The 14,050-nt window shown below is 47.1% G+C and overlaps 1 protein-coding gene across 2 annotated transcripts; it reads right to left on the bottom strand.

The window, feature by feature from the left end:
- Positions 1-893: 893 nt before the first annotated feature.
- On the bottom strand, positions 894-14,050 carry PXMP4 (peroxisomal membrane protein 4, 24kDa). Of its 2 annotated transcripts, none has more exons than XM_012637714.1 (4): positions 13,869-14,050; positions 7,313-7,375; positions 3,663-3,861; positions 894-1,492 (listed from the first exon to the last, which is right to left on the bottom strand). In XM_012637714.1, the coding sequence occupies exons 1-4, from the start codon at positions 13,979-13,981 to the stop codon at positions 1,229-1,231; spliced, it is 639 nt and encodes a 212-aa protein (XP_012493168.1). In that variant the 5' UTR covers positions 13,982-14,050; the 3' UTR covers positions 894-1,228. The 2 variants fall into 2 exon arrangements, with proteins under 2 accessions (XP_012493168.1, XP_012493169.1); XM_012637715.1 differs by lacking the exon at positions 13,869-14,050 and adding an exon at positions 9,450-9,533.

The following is a 14,050-nucleotide window of genomic DNA, read 5'->3' as shown; positions in this document are numbered from 1 at the left end:
CTAAAAATATATAGAAAAAATTAGCCAGGCATGGTGGCACATGCCTGTAGTCCCAGTTACTCGGGAGGCTGAGACAAAAGGATTGCTTGAGCCCAGGAGTTTGAGGTTGCTGTGAGCTAGGCTGACGCCACGGCATTCTAGCCCGGGCAACAGAGCAAGACTCTGTCTCAAAAAAAAAAAGAAAAAATGATAATAATAATAATATGTGCAAAGCACTCAGGAGGAAGTAGGAATTCACTAAAGGGAAGTAATTAGTATTAGTGGCAGTAGCTATAGTTGTAAAGTCCAATGTGGACACCAGGTAGTATGATTATCTCATTTTATGATAAATTGAGGCTCTTGAGAGGCCCAGAACCTTCCCCAAGGTTACACAGTGGTGGAGTGGGGACTCAAACCCATGTCCTCTAGCTCTAGATCCGCACTGTCCACGAGAATCTTCTGCGGATATACAGGTATTCTATATTTGTGTTGCTCATATGGTAGCCACTAGCCACATGTGGCTACTGAGCACTGGAAACATGGTTGGTCCAAACTGAGGTGTGTTGTGTAAAACATTCACCTGATTCTGAAGTACAGAATAAAGAGTGTAGGGCCGGGCGTGGGCGCGGTGGCGGTGGCTCACGCCTGTAATCCTAGCACTCTGGGAGGCTGAGGCTGGAGGATTGCTTGAGCCCAGGAGTTGGAGACCAGCCTGAGCAAGAGCAAGACCCTATCTCTATCAAAAATAGAAAAATTAGCCAGGTGTGATGGCTCATGCTTGTAGTCCCAGCTACTTGGGAGGCTGAGGCAGGAGGATCACTTGAGCGCAGGAGCTTGAGACTGTAGTGAGCTGTGATGATGTCACTGCACTCTAGCCTAGGGCAACTAAGCAAGACTCTATCTCAAAAAAAAAAAAGAAAAAAAATGACCCCTGAGGCCCAGAGAGGGCTGTGACTTGCCCCTTCTCATGGAAGGCAGCAGCACAGCTGGAACCAAGCCCAAGACTCCTCTGCCAGATTCGGCCACTTGTTCCATCATTCAAGGATACCTACTGGGATTTGAAAATCAGTGCTTTTACTTCGGCCAGTGGAACCCTGGGATAACACACGCTGGAGTCTGAGGCCTGTGATCTTGCGAAGGTGGTATCCTCCGGGAGGGTTTGCTGATGGAGCCAAACCCTGTGCTGCAGCCGATGCTGACTGGAGCCTACTTGGGTGGAGAAGCCCCCCACAAGCACCTTGGGGCTGTGTTACTTGGAGGGGCGGCTCTTGTTATAGATGAGGAAGTCTGAAATGTCGTGCCAGACATTGCTGTCATTGTAGAGGTAGGTCATGGAGGACTGCAGTGAGGGCTGCAGTGTGGCCCGGTGATACTCAAAGAGCCACAGCACCAGCCCCCACACCAGTGCATTGAACACCGGGGACAAGTCCTGCTTGGGCTCAGGGATGTAGCCCTTCTCCATACCCAGGCGGCACAGGGCAAACAGGACACGGGACAACAGGTACATGCTGATCTGCAGAGAGGGAATGACGGGGATTACTGGTAGGCGAAGCCACTAGGAACCTTCTTCCTACCCACCCCCATGCACTGATTGTGTTTTTTAAAGAGGATGTGTAAGAGGACTTGAAATGGTATGTAGCAGGCATTTTAATATTCCTATGTCTGTCTTTTATTATTCTATTCCATTTTAAATTTAAAAGAATGAACACATTTACATGCTTCAAAACAAAGAGGTAGGCTGGGCACGGTGGCTCACGCCTATAATCCTAGCACTCTGGGAGTCCCAGGCAGGCAGATCCTTTGAGCTCAGGAGCTCAAGATCAGCCTGAGCAAGAGCGAGACCCCGTCTCTACTAAAAAAATAGAAAGAAATTAGCTGGACAACTAAAAATTTTTAAAAAAAACTAGCCGGGCATGGTGGCGCATGCCTACACCAAAAAATGACTCATAAAAGGAAAAATTGATAAATTAGATCTCATCGAAACTCAATATATTTTTTAAGAGTCTTTCTCTGTTGCCCAGGCTAGAGTGCAGTGGCATCATCATAGCTCACTGCAACCTCAAACTCCTGGGCTCAAGCAATCCTCCTGTCTCACCCTCCTGAGTGGCTGGGACTACAAGCACTCATGACCACGCCTGACTAACTTTTATTTTTTGTAGAGACAAGGTCTTGCTATGTTGCTCAGGCTGGTCTCAAACTCCTGGTCTCAAGTGTTCCTCCCACCTGAGCTCCCCAAAGTGCTAAAATTATAGGTGTCAGCCACCGTGCCCAGCCAAAACTTAAAATTTTGAGCCAGGTGTGGTGGCACACACCTATAGCCCTAGTTATTCAAGAGGTTGAGGCAGAAGGATCACCTGTGCCTAGGAGTTTTGAGTCCAGTGTGGGTAACATAGCAAGACCCCATCTCTAAAAAATAAGAAATTAAAACATTTTCTTAGTGAGGCCAGGTGTGGTAGCTCATACCTGTAATCCTAGTACTTTGGGAGGCCAAGGCAGGAGGATCACTTGAGGCCAGGAGTTCAAGACCAGCCTGGGCAACATAGCAAGATCCCATCTCAGAAAAACCAATTTTTTTTTTCTCTGAGAAAGCCCATGAGAAGATGATAGAAAGAAAAGCTACAAGGGCAACATACGTAACCTAAACATCTGTATCCCTATAATATGCTGAAATAAAAAAAAAAGAAAAAAGAAATGGATCCTCCAAAAAAAAAAAAGAAAAGCTACAAACTAGGAGAAGATATTTAAAAACATGTGTGTGACAAAGGACTAGTATCTGGAATATATATATTTTTGAAAATCCTAAAAGTTCAATGGTTTAAAAAAGGAACAAGCCAGTTAGAAAATGGGCAAGACTGACCAGGTGCAGTGGCTCACACCTATAATCCCAGCACTTTGGGAGGCCAAGGTGGGAGGATTGCTCAAGGCCAGGAGTTTGAAACCAGCCCAAACAAGATAGCAAGACCTCATCTCTACAAAACATTTAAAAATTAGCCAGGCGTCGTGGCTAATTTTAGGAACCCTGTCACTAAAAATAAAGTAAAATACAACAGCTAGCATTTAGTCTCATCCTTTATCATCATCATTCCACAAAAAAAGGGAATTTTAAACCAGAAAAAGGACACGTCACAGAATAAGACAATTTTTGCAGTTTAGTATTTTCTTTTATGAAAACCTTACTCTAGGGTCATTTTTTTCTTCATTTCACTAGAGAGTGTTTTTGATTTTTTTTTAAAGTTTGAGAGCTACTGCATTGATTGATTGACAGAGTCTCACTCTGTCACCCTGGGTAGCGTACAGTGGTGTCATTGTAGCTCACTGCAACCTCAAACGCCTAAGCTCAAGCAATCCTCCAGCCTCGGCTTCCCAGAGTGCTAGGATTACAGGTGTGAGCCACTGCACTCCACCTAGAGTAGTTTAAAAAAAAAAAAAAAAAAAAAAATCTCTGCCCCAGAGAGCAGTACGCATACATTAATTTTGGGAATCATGGAACTTTGTCGAACTGCTTGATTGACAGATGGGGAAATTGAGGGGAAAGTGACCTTTCCAAGGTCACACGGGAACTGGAAAATCACAGACCTCAGATATAGAAGGGTCCAAGAGCTCATCTTCTTCAACCCCAACCTTCACCTCTACACCTGACCCATGGCCCACGCCCCAGCCCCACCTCAAGGGAGGATCTTTACCTGGCTATTGATGTTGTTGCGTTCTCCAAACACCAGCATGCCCCCGAAGAAGGCAGCCAGGAATGAGTGAAATTGGTAGGTCTTGCCCTGCACATGGGACTGCAGGGCACAGAGACCCTTGTAGATGAACACAAAGCAGGCCAGGTTCCGGGAGTGGATGTACGTGGCCTGCAGGATGGCCCGCAGCTTCTCCCGGAGGCTGCACAAACACAGGGAGTCCCCCATGAGTGCAGGCCCAGCAATTCCAGGGTGTTTACCCACTGGGCATGGAAACTGCACCATCCATGAAGCTCATGGCCAATGCGCATTCAATCCATGCCTCTACCCTCCAAGTCCTTGGGGCTGCTCCCTCACCTGCTTCCGGTCTTGACTCAATGCCACCTCCTCAGAGAGGCCTTCCCTGATCACCCCATATAAAAGAATGCCCATCACATCCCATCCTCTCACCCTACTTTTCTTTATCATCACCTGACATTTACTTGCTTGTTTATTATCTTCCCCCACCCCTGCCCCACCCAGGACAAGCTACTGGAGAATGGTATCTAGATTTGGCTTGTTTATCCTCAGAACCCAGAACTGGGCTTGGCACATAGTAGGTGTTTAATCAATTTTTTTATTCATTCATTTATTCCTTAGAGACAGAATCTCACTATGTTTCCCAGGCTGTTCTTGAACTCTTGGGCTCAAGTGATCCTCCTGCCTCAGCTCTGGAGTAGCTGGGATTATAGGCATGAGCCACCATGCTCAGCTAATAAATATTTTCTTCAGTAAATGTGAAGAATGTGCTGCATCTGGGTACACAATTCTGAGAACAAACAGATCTGCCCACCACCCTCATAGGGCTCATGTTCCAATGGGAGCAAGAAAGGTAAAATAAATAATCACAAAAGAAGGGTTAAACTTTGACCTTGAGGAGAGCTGATGAATGGGAAAGAATGGATGTGGATGAGGTCAAGGGGTAAGGGGGTTGCATCTCAGGCGCAGCACGGGGCAAGGGCCCTGAGGAGGGACTGAGAGTGGGCAGTAAAGGAACAGAGAGAAGCCACCATGGCATCGAGCAGAGAATGCCTGAGGAGAAGGATGTGGGCCAGAGGCAAGGGAGCCACCCTGAGTTTTGTTTTTGTCCTGAGAAGTGAACATTTAAGTAGAGGTGATTCAGTTTATCTTTTAAAAGTCACTAGGGGGAAGCAAGGAGACCGCAGGGAGAGGAACACAGTGTACTCCTCAATTCAGGAAAGGCAAACTCAAGCGCCCTCAAGGCTAGACAAGGACCATAAACGAGCGAGGTGGGTCCACAGGGCCCTGTGGAAATCTGCCAGGTGGGTAGGGACGCCAGGCAGCTGGTTCTTGCCCCACACAAACATGGGCCCCAGGGTTGCTGGTTCTAAGGCAAGAAAGCTGGATTTCCATGTTAAATCTCCCAGTTTTTAAATGTGGGCACTAATCCTGCCTTAAAAACATTTCTAGAGACTGACCACTCTTCTCTCTTCCAAGACCACCACCAAGATCCAGGCTACCATCGTTGCTTACTTGGATCATTGCCCCAGCCTCCAGCATAAACCTACTTCTGCCCTTGTGCGGCCCCTCCACCCTCCCCCCATACCAATCTCTTAACCTGGTAGCAAATTCTTAACCTTCACACTGTTAAACCCTAAGTAAAATAATGGCACACTCCTGCTCAAAATCTTACAACAATCTCCCAATTAAAGGAAAAAGCCAAACTCCCCTCTTCTCTAAGGTCTAAAGCAGGAGAGAACCGATGCAGGTTTCTGCTGCGACCCTCCCCTCTGTCTTCTCTCCCCTTCAAACCCTCCCCTCCAGGCCTGGTGCTGTGCTCAGCCTGTAATCATAGCCCTCTGGAAGGCCAAGGCAGGAGGATGGCTCGAGCTCAGAAGACCAACCTGAGCAAGAGTGAGACCCCATCTCTACTAAAAATAGAAAAATTAGCTGGACATTGTGGTGTGGGCCTGTAGTCCTAGCTACTTGGGAGGCTGAGGCAGGAGGATCACTTGAGCCCAGGAATTTCAGATTGCATTGAGCTATGATGACACCACTGTACCCTACGCAGGGCAACAGAGCAACACTCTGTCTCAAAAAAAAAAACCGTCCCCTCCAGCCTCCTCACATTCAGCTGACCAGCTGGCATGATTCCACATCAAGACCCTTGCTGCCTGGAACACTCTTTCCCCTGATAGCCACTTGGCCAACCCTTTCATCTCCTGTAAGTCTTTACTCCAACATCACTTTCGGCTGGGTGCGGTGGCTCACGCCTGTAATCCTAACACTCTGGGAGGCTGAGGCGGGAGGGTCGTCTGAGCTCAGGAGTTCGAGACTATCCTGAGCAAGAGTGAGACCTGGTTTCTACTAAAAATAGAAAGAAATTGGCTGAACAACTAAAACTATATAGAAAAAATTAGCCGGGCATGGTGGTGCATGCCTGTAGTCCCAGCCACTCGGGAGGCTGAGACAGAAGGATTGCTTGAGCCCAGGAGTTTGAGGTTGCTGTGAGCTAGGTTGACACCACGGCACTCTAGCCCAGGTGACAGAGCGAGACTCGTCTCCAAAAAAAAAAAAAAAGTCACTTTCTCATGGAGGCCTTCCCTATTTAATTTTGCAACCTGCCCCTCCACCCAGCACCTCCCATCCCCTTTCCCTGCTCTATTTTTTTTTTCCACAGCCATATCACCTTCTCACATACCATACACTTTCCTTATTTATTATGTTTCTTTTTTGCCACCCCCTGCTGGAATATAAGCTCTAGGAGGGCAGGATCATTGTCTGTTTTGTTCACTGCTATATCCCCACACCTAGAACAACATCTGGCACATAATAGATGCTCAATAAACATTTGTTGAATGAATGAGTCCAATTTTTAAAAAACAATTTGGAGGGGAAGACAAAACAAAAATAAACAAATAAAAACAAAAATACAAAAAGAGAAAATCTTGCAAGTTGGATGTGGCCAGTAGGCTGTCAGCGTGTGATTCCTGTTAGCTCCATGTGAGTTTACATACATGACAACTAGGCCGCACATGTTTTCTGAGAAGTGCCTTAGGGGAAGAGTTATGGGAGATCAGAGGAAGGCCACAATGCTTAATGAGAGAGGAGAGATCAGGGGCAGCTTCCCAGAGGAAGTGATCTTCAGAGAACCGGTATGGGTTGCCAGGAGGGAAATCAAGGTTGGGTGAGAGAGGAAAGGCATTCCTGGAAGGAGGTACTGCAGGATCACTTGAGCCCAGGAATTTCAGATTGCATTGAGCTATGATGACACCACTGTACTCTACCCAGGGCAACAGAGCAACACTCTGTCTCAAAAAAAAAAACCCTCCCCTCCAGCCTCCTCACACTCAGCAAATGTTGGAGGTAGAACCACACATGGTATTGCATGGAATGGTGGCCAGTTCTGCATGCCAAGGGCACCCCAGGGTGGACACAATGAGGATACAGCTGAGGCCAGGCTACAAAATGCCTTGAAGGCCAGGCCTGGAAGCTGGGCTTCTTTAGAGGATGCAAGGGAGTTTTAGCAGGGAGAACAGGGTCAGAGTTAGACTGGGTGGGGGGAGGTTGGGGAGGAAGCTACCGCAGCCATCCTGGCCCTGAGGGCTGACCACATTCTCTCCCAGTTTGAGGGATATCGAGAGGGTGGGTACCTGCCACTCCGGAAGAGGAAGGTCATGACCAGTGCATGAGGGGCCCGGATTTTGGCTCCATAGCTGTAGAAACAGAAGACCACAGTTATTACAGCATCACTGTATCACGGTATCCTGGGCCCTCCCTCTGACTCCGTGTCCCCTCTTCCCATCCCAATTCTAACAATTCTCTGGGAGGGGAAATAATGCCAGCTTTCAAGTTAGATCTGGATTCGAATCTCAGCTCTGACACTTCCTGGTAGTGTGGTCTTGGGCTTATCATTTAACTTCTCCAAACCTCAGTTTCCCCAACTGTAAACAGGGATGTTAAATCTCAAAGGGCTGGTTATCATTTTCAAGGAAGGAGACAGTGTATGTAAAAGGTCTCCACCAACCTGTTCAACCGGCTTCGTGGAGTTGCCCTCTCAGTTCCATCCCCAGGTTCCCACAGCAGCCAGTTTCATCTTTTAAAAACGTAAATCTCATCACATTGCTCCCAGCTTAAAAGCCTCCAACACCTTTCCTCTATTCATAGAACAGAGCTCAGGCTCCTCCCTACAGCCTTGACCATGCAGCAGGCCACAGCCCCTCCTCCCCGCGCTCCTACCTGGCCCCAGGCCCCTCTTCTCCAGCTGCAGACACAGTGGCCTTCCTGGAGTGCCTCTGACAAATCGGTCATCTCTGCCCCCGGCCTTTGTCCAGGCTGCTCCCTACACCTGGAGTGTCCTCTCTTGTGCCCGCCCAGCTACTTTTCCTCAGCCACCCTCAGCAGGGCCCTCTGCAAAGGCTTCCTGACACTCCAGCCTAGGTTTGGGCGACATTCTCATTGACACAGATCCCCAAACTTCTCTGCAGCACTTTACACTCCCAATTTAATGACTCAATTATTCCTAATTATTATTATTATTCCTATTTATTCTATTATACTCATCTCTTTCCTGTACTAGACTGTGGGCTCTGTGAGGGCAGGGAATGTATCTGGCTTTTCTGTAGAGTCACCAGTACCCCGCATGGTACCTGACATGTAGTATGTGCTCAATAAATGATTGCTGACTGACTGATTCTAGAACAGCCCTAACTACCTGTGAGGGAATGTAATTTCTAGAAGGTTCTATCTTCAGCTTGGTCCATCTTAAAGTTAACAAATTTCCTCAGTTGTTCAGTAACACTGTACTTCCTTCCACCTATTCAAAATGTACCTCTTTTCGACTGTTATACACAGGAGGACCTTGACTTGTAAAAACACATTTAAAAAAAAGACTGGGCCGGGCGTAGTGGCTCACGCCTGTAATCCTAGCACTCCAGGAGGCTGAGGCGGGAGGATTGTTTGAGCTCAGGAGTTCGAGACCAGCCTGAGCAAGAGCAAGACCCCGTCTCTACTAAAAATAGAAATAAATTAGCTGGACAACTAAAAATATATAGAAAAAATTAGCAGGGCATGGTGGTGCATGTCTGTAGTCCCAGCTACTCAGGAGGCTGAGGCAGGAGGATCGCTTAAGCCTAGGAGTTTGAGGTTGCTGTGAGCTAGGCTGCACTCTAGCCTGGGCAACAGAGTGAGATTCTTGTCGCAAAAAACAAAAAAAGACTGAAAAGAAATATGCCACGTTGTTATTAGCAATGTCCCCTGGGCTAGAGAAATATAGGAATTTATTTTTGTTTGCTTTTTTAACTTTTCTATACTTCCAAAATGATATATAATGATTAAGCATTGCTTTTAAAATTATTAAACATTTCAAATATTACATAATGGCTTCATTTTAAGATTCAAACCTCTTCCCCCTGACCCTCCTTTCACCTACTCATTTGAGCATCTGGGGATTATGTGAACAAGACCACATTCACCTTCATTGTTTTAACTCAATAGGTTAAATGAGTTACCCATATACTAAAATGGGTAGTAAAAGAAAATGGTACTTGGTGCCAAAGCCCTGCCATGTTTTGCTGTGTGAACGAGGATAAATCACTTACCCTTTCTGAGACTCGCTTCTCCCATCAATAAAAGGTATTCTTCATTTCACAGAGTTACTTCTGGCAGTTAAGAATGTAGCACATGTAAAAGTTCCTACCTCAATCAATATTACTGTCTCTTCTTCTTCTTCTTTATTGGACACCCCCTACCCCATCTCTGAGTTCTCCAAGCACCCAACCCTGGTCTTACCAGGTTACAAGGTCTAAAAATCCTTGACAGCCTCCTTGACGCAAGGTCATGAGCCATACACTGTTGTCACCTGAATATATGTGAATGTCCACTGCAGGCTTGTTTGAAACAAAAAAAAGACTGGAATCAAACCCATGTCCATCCACAGACTGAGAAATAAATAATGGCTCCACCATTCAGTGGGATACTACATAGCTATAAAAGAATGAGGTGGCTTTATGCGCACTGATAGGGAGCATGTGCAGGATTTATTAGAGCAAATATACAGCAGTGTGTGCAGCATAGCAATAATTGTATAAAATGAAATTCTTCTATAAATCTAAAATTATTTCAGAACAGCAATTTTTAAAAAGAGTATGTGGAGAGAATACATGTATGTGTTTGTATATGCACATAATATTTCTAGAGAAAGATATAAGAGACTAGACACAGGGGTTGCCCCCAGGGAGGGGGACTGGGTGACAGAGGGTGGAGTGGGCAGAACATTTTAGCACCTAACTTTTTATGCCTTTGTACATGTGTTACCTAATTAAAAAAAATAAAATTAAAGAAATTAAAAATGTTAACAATTTAAAGCTGGTGTTACTATTGTGGAGGTGGTGCTCAATCACTTACCTTCTCTCCTGCCTAGCAGTGGGCAGGAGGGCCAAGCGGGCTCCTGCCTCAGCCTCCTGAGTAGCTGGGACTACAGGCACGTGCCATCACGCCCAGCTAATTTTTCTATTTTTTGTAGAGATGGGGTCTTGCTCTTGCTCAGGCTGGTCTCAAACTCCTGGCCTCAAGCAATCCTCCTGCCTCAGCCTCCCAGAGTGTTAGGATTACAGGTGTGAGCTACTGTGCCCGACCAAAATGTTAACAATTTAAAGCTGGTGTTACTATTGTGGAGGTGGTGCTCAATCACTTACCTTCTCTCCTGCCTAGCAGTGGGCAGGAGGGCCAAGACCCCCATCCCAGCCCCAGAGAGCTCTCTTCCCTCAGTACCCTACAAAGACACATCTCGTTCTCCTGAACAAAGAGACCCTCAGCTTCCTCTAGTTGGTCAGGGCTGAAGGGTCCTTCCTTGCACTCCAGACATAAGCAGAATAGTGCCCCCAACTCCCTACATCTGCCAAGCCCTTTCCCGAAGTCTTCAAACTCAGATGGGAGCTGGTTACTCTCCTGTTTGTAGGATCACTCCTGAAAAAAGGGATGCCCTAGATTAAAAAGGACTTAAAGGATATAACGACAAGTGCAATGTGATGTCCTATGGAGCATCTTGGACAGGACAAACTAGCTGCAGAGGACATCTGTGGGACAACTGGGACAATTTGGTTTTTTTTTTTTTTTTGGGATAGGGTCTCACTCTGTCAGCTGGGCTAGAGTGCAGTGGTGTCATCACAGCTCACAGCAACCTGAAACTCCTGGGCTCAAGAGATCCTCCTGCCTCAGCCTTGCAAAGTGCTAGGATTACAGGTGTGAGCCATCACGCCTGGCCAATTTGACTGCTGACTGGATAATAATATTATAGAATTATTATTAACTTATTAAATGCAATTGTGAAAATTTAGCCATATAGGAAAATATTCTTAGTTTTAGAGATGCACATTGAAAAATATTTAGGGGTGGAACATCAAAGCAAGTTAAAATTTTAAAAAGTTCAAACATCTCAGACATCTAAGTCAGCCTCCCTAAACAAATGGGCTCTCTTCACAAACAGCATATTTTTTCCACCTCCAGGCCTTTGTTCAAGCCATTCCTTCTGCCTGGGCAGCCCTTCTCTCCCTGACAAATTCCACCTCTGCCTTCAAAATATCACCATCACCTCCTCTGTAAAGCATTCTTGATCACCTGTTACTGCCATGGTAGTTTAATCATCAGACTTTGAGTCTTTGGACTAAGTCCTTACATGTAGGCCCAGCATCTTAGCACTAACCAGAACGGGATCATTACCTCAGAGCACCCCTGCATGGGTGAGTTTATTGTTTCCATTTCACAGAGGAGGAGACTGAGGTCAGAAAAGGGTTGCTCAGCTTTTAAGATGAAGAAACTGGGATTACAGCCTAAGGGTCTAACCTCGAAAAGTACCTGATCTCAGCCGGGCGCGGTGGCTCACGCCTGTAATCCTAGCACTCTGGGAGGCCGAGGCGGGTGGATCACTCAAGGTCAGGAGTTCAGGACCAGCCTGAGCAAGAGCGATACCCCGTCTCTACTAAAAATAGAAAGAAATTATTTGGACGACTAAAAAAAATCTATATAGAAAAAATTAGCCCGGCATGGTGGCGCATGTCTGTAGTCCTAGCTACTCGGGAGGCTGAGGCAGTAGGATCACTTGAGCCCAGGAGTTTGAGGTTGTTGCGAGCTAGGCTGACGCCACGTCACTCTACTCTGGGCAACAGAGTGAGACTCTGTCTCAAAAAAAAAAAAAAAAAAGTACCTAATCTCGCTGGGAAGGTCCTCTGAGGTCACACACAGGAAGAGCTGGAGTGGGGGCAGGTAAGAAGTCAGCATTGGGCAATGTCTGCTGGCACCAGGGCCTGTGGGATTCCTATTCATTCCTGCTTTGCCCTGTAATAGCTTGGCAAAGGAGCCACTAACATTATCTCAGGGTCCATCTCACCTTAGTCATGCCAATGAGTGGCTGATATAATATGGCCAGACCCAGTGGGAACCAGTTTCTACCTGACTCTGAGTACACATGGAAGCCAAGAGTCTGGCACTGGGATTGGGCATCCCTGGGTTTGAATCCTGGCTCCAACCCTGACCTAGTTATGTGACTGTGGGCAAGGGGTTCACTTCTGAGCCACAGCCTTTTCATCTAGAAAATGGAGACAATGGCAATTCCTACTTTGCCCACATTCATTGATTCATTCAATAAATATTTGAGCATCTATTATGTACCAGGTGCTAGGAATACACCAAGGAACAAAATATATAAAAATTTCTGTCCTCAGCAGGGCACAGTGGCTCACGCCTGTAGTCCTAGCACTCTAGGAGGCCGAGGCGGGAGGATCGTTTGAGCTCAGGAGTTCAAGACCAGCCTGAGCAAGAGCGAGACCCTGTCTCTACTAAAAAAATAGAAATTAGCTGGACAACTAAAAATATACAGAAAAAATTAGCTGGGCATGGTGGTGCATGCCCGTAGTCCCAGCTATTCGGGAGGCTGAGGCAGGAGGATCCCCTGAGCCCAGGAGTTGGAGGATGCAGTGAGTTATGATCATGCCACTGCACTCCAGCCTGGGAGACGGAGTGAGATTCCATCTCCAAAAAAAAAAAAACAAGATACAGAAGTGAACTACTTAGTGCCAGATGGTGACAAGTACTATAGAGAAAAATAAAGAAGGAGGTGGGGAGTTCAGGGATGGCCTCAATGAGGAGGTGACACTTAAAAAGAGGTCTGAAAAAGGTGAGGGAGTAAAATAGGCAGGCATCCATGTGAATATAACAATAGTAACAACAGCCAACAGTTTTTTATATATACATAAAAAACTACATCTATATAGATAGATAGATAGATCAAGTGCTGTGCTGTGCATTTCACAGGTATTTACTCAATCCTGATTGTGTAAGTGCCATTACCATGCCCATTTCATAGAAATTGAGGCTTAGAGAAACTAATGACTTGCTCAAGACCACATAGGTAAGTGGGACCAGGGTTCAACATGAGGATGAGGCAGTCTACATCCTCACCACTATGACATGTTGCCACTAGAATGCCAACTCCAGGGGGACACAGGCCTTTGTTTGTTCTCTGCTTTGTCCCCAGTTTTAGCACAGCAGGCCCCCAATAAATGATGGCTGTTATACATGGGGTTTAAATTAGGAGGCCAACCTCCCCTCTCTAGGCAAAAGCCAGGAGAAATGACCCTAAGACCTCCTCTCCTGCAGGTATGATGGCCAGAATAGTGGCAGCGTCTTTTACATTCATTGCCACGCCCCAGGAGCCCCCTGTGCCAAATAAGGACTTGGCACTGGAGTCCTGCAGATGAGGAGTGAAAAGCAGGATGCGAGTCCACGGGCCGCTTAATTGGGGGAGCATAGGCAAAAAGCATCCACCTGCCTGGTTAAGGTCAGAGCCCAGTTTCCCATTGTGCAGATGGGGCCACTGAGGCCAGACAGGCCCGAGGGCATACAGCGAGGCGGAGTGAACTGGACCCAAATGAAGGGAAACAGGGGCTGCCATGGAAGCGGTCAAAGCAAAAAGGCCAAGTTGCAAAGCACGGAGGTCTCTGAAACTGCAGTGGGAGCCCGGGATCAGAGCTGGGAAGGCGCTCGGAACCCAAAATTCAGCTCCCCTTGCAGAGATGGTGGACGCTGAAACCTAGAAACACAAGAGGGTTGCTCCAAAGCACACAGCACCGTGGCGCCAGGCCTCGAATCCTCGCCTCCGACCCCAGCCAGTACGGTCCCTGAGCCCCAGCCCGGCCCGACGGCCCCACTCACACGGCCCCGTTCCGAAAGCCCTTAACCATGGCCAATGCAGCGTGGTAGCGACGCTTGCGCAGCAGTGCGTTGACGGCCAGGAGCAGGGCCCGCACCTTCGGCGGGGCGGCCATAGAGCGAGAGGCGCGCGGAGCTGAGGTATAGAGCTGGAAGCGAACTGACAATCCCGAATTCCAGCCTTA

This window comes from Propithecus coquereli, unplaced genomic scaffold, assembly GCF_000956105.1.
Source record: "Propithecus coquereli isolate 6110/MARCELLA unplaced genomic scaffold, Pcoq_1.0 Scaffold122, whole genome shotgun sequence".
Lineage (NCBI taxonomy): Eukaryota > Metazoa > Chordata > Mammalia > Primates > Indriidae > Propithecus > Propithecus coquereli.
This window is presented reverse-complemented; position numbering and strand designations above follow the sequence as displayed.

Excerpts from the sequence above, each read along its gene's own strand:
- PXMP4 (XM_012637714.1), bottom strand. The coding sequence starts at position 13,981 with ATGGCCGCCCCGCCGAAGGTGCGGGCCCTGCTCCTGGCCGTCAACGCA. Across the intron at positions 7,376-13,868 it reads GGCTTTCGGAACGGGGCCGT|CTATGGAGCCAAAATCCGGG; the intron begins GTGAGTGGGGCC and ends CTGTTTCTACAG. Across the intron at positions 3,862-7,312 it reads TTCCTCTTCCGGAGTGGCAG|CCTCCGGGAGAAGCTGCGGG; the intron begins GTACCCACCCTC and ends GTGTTTGTGCAG.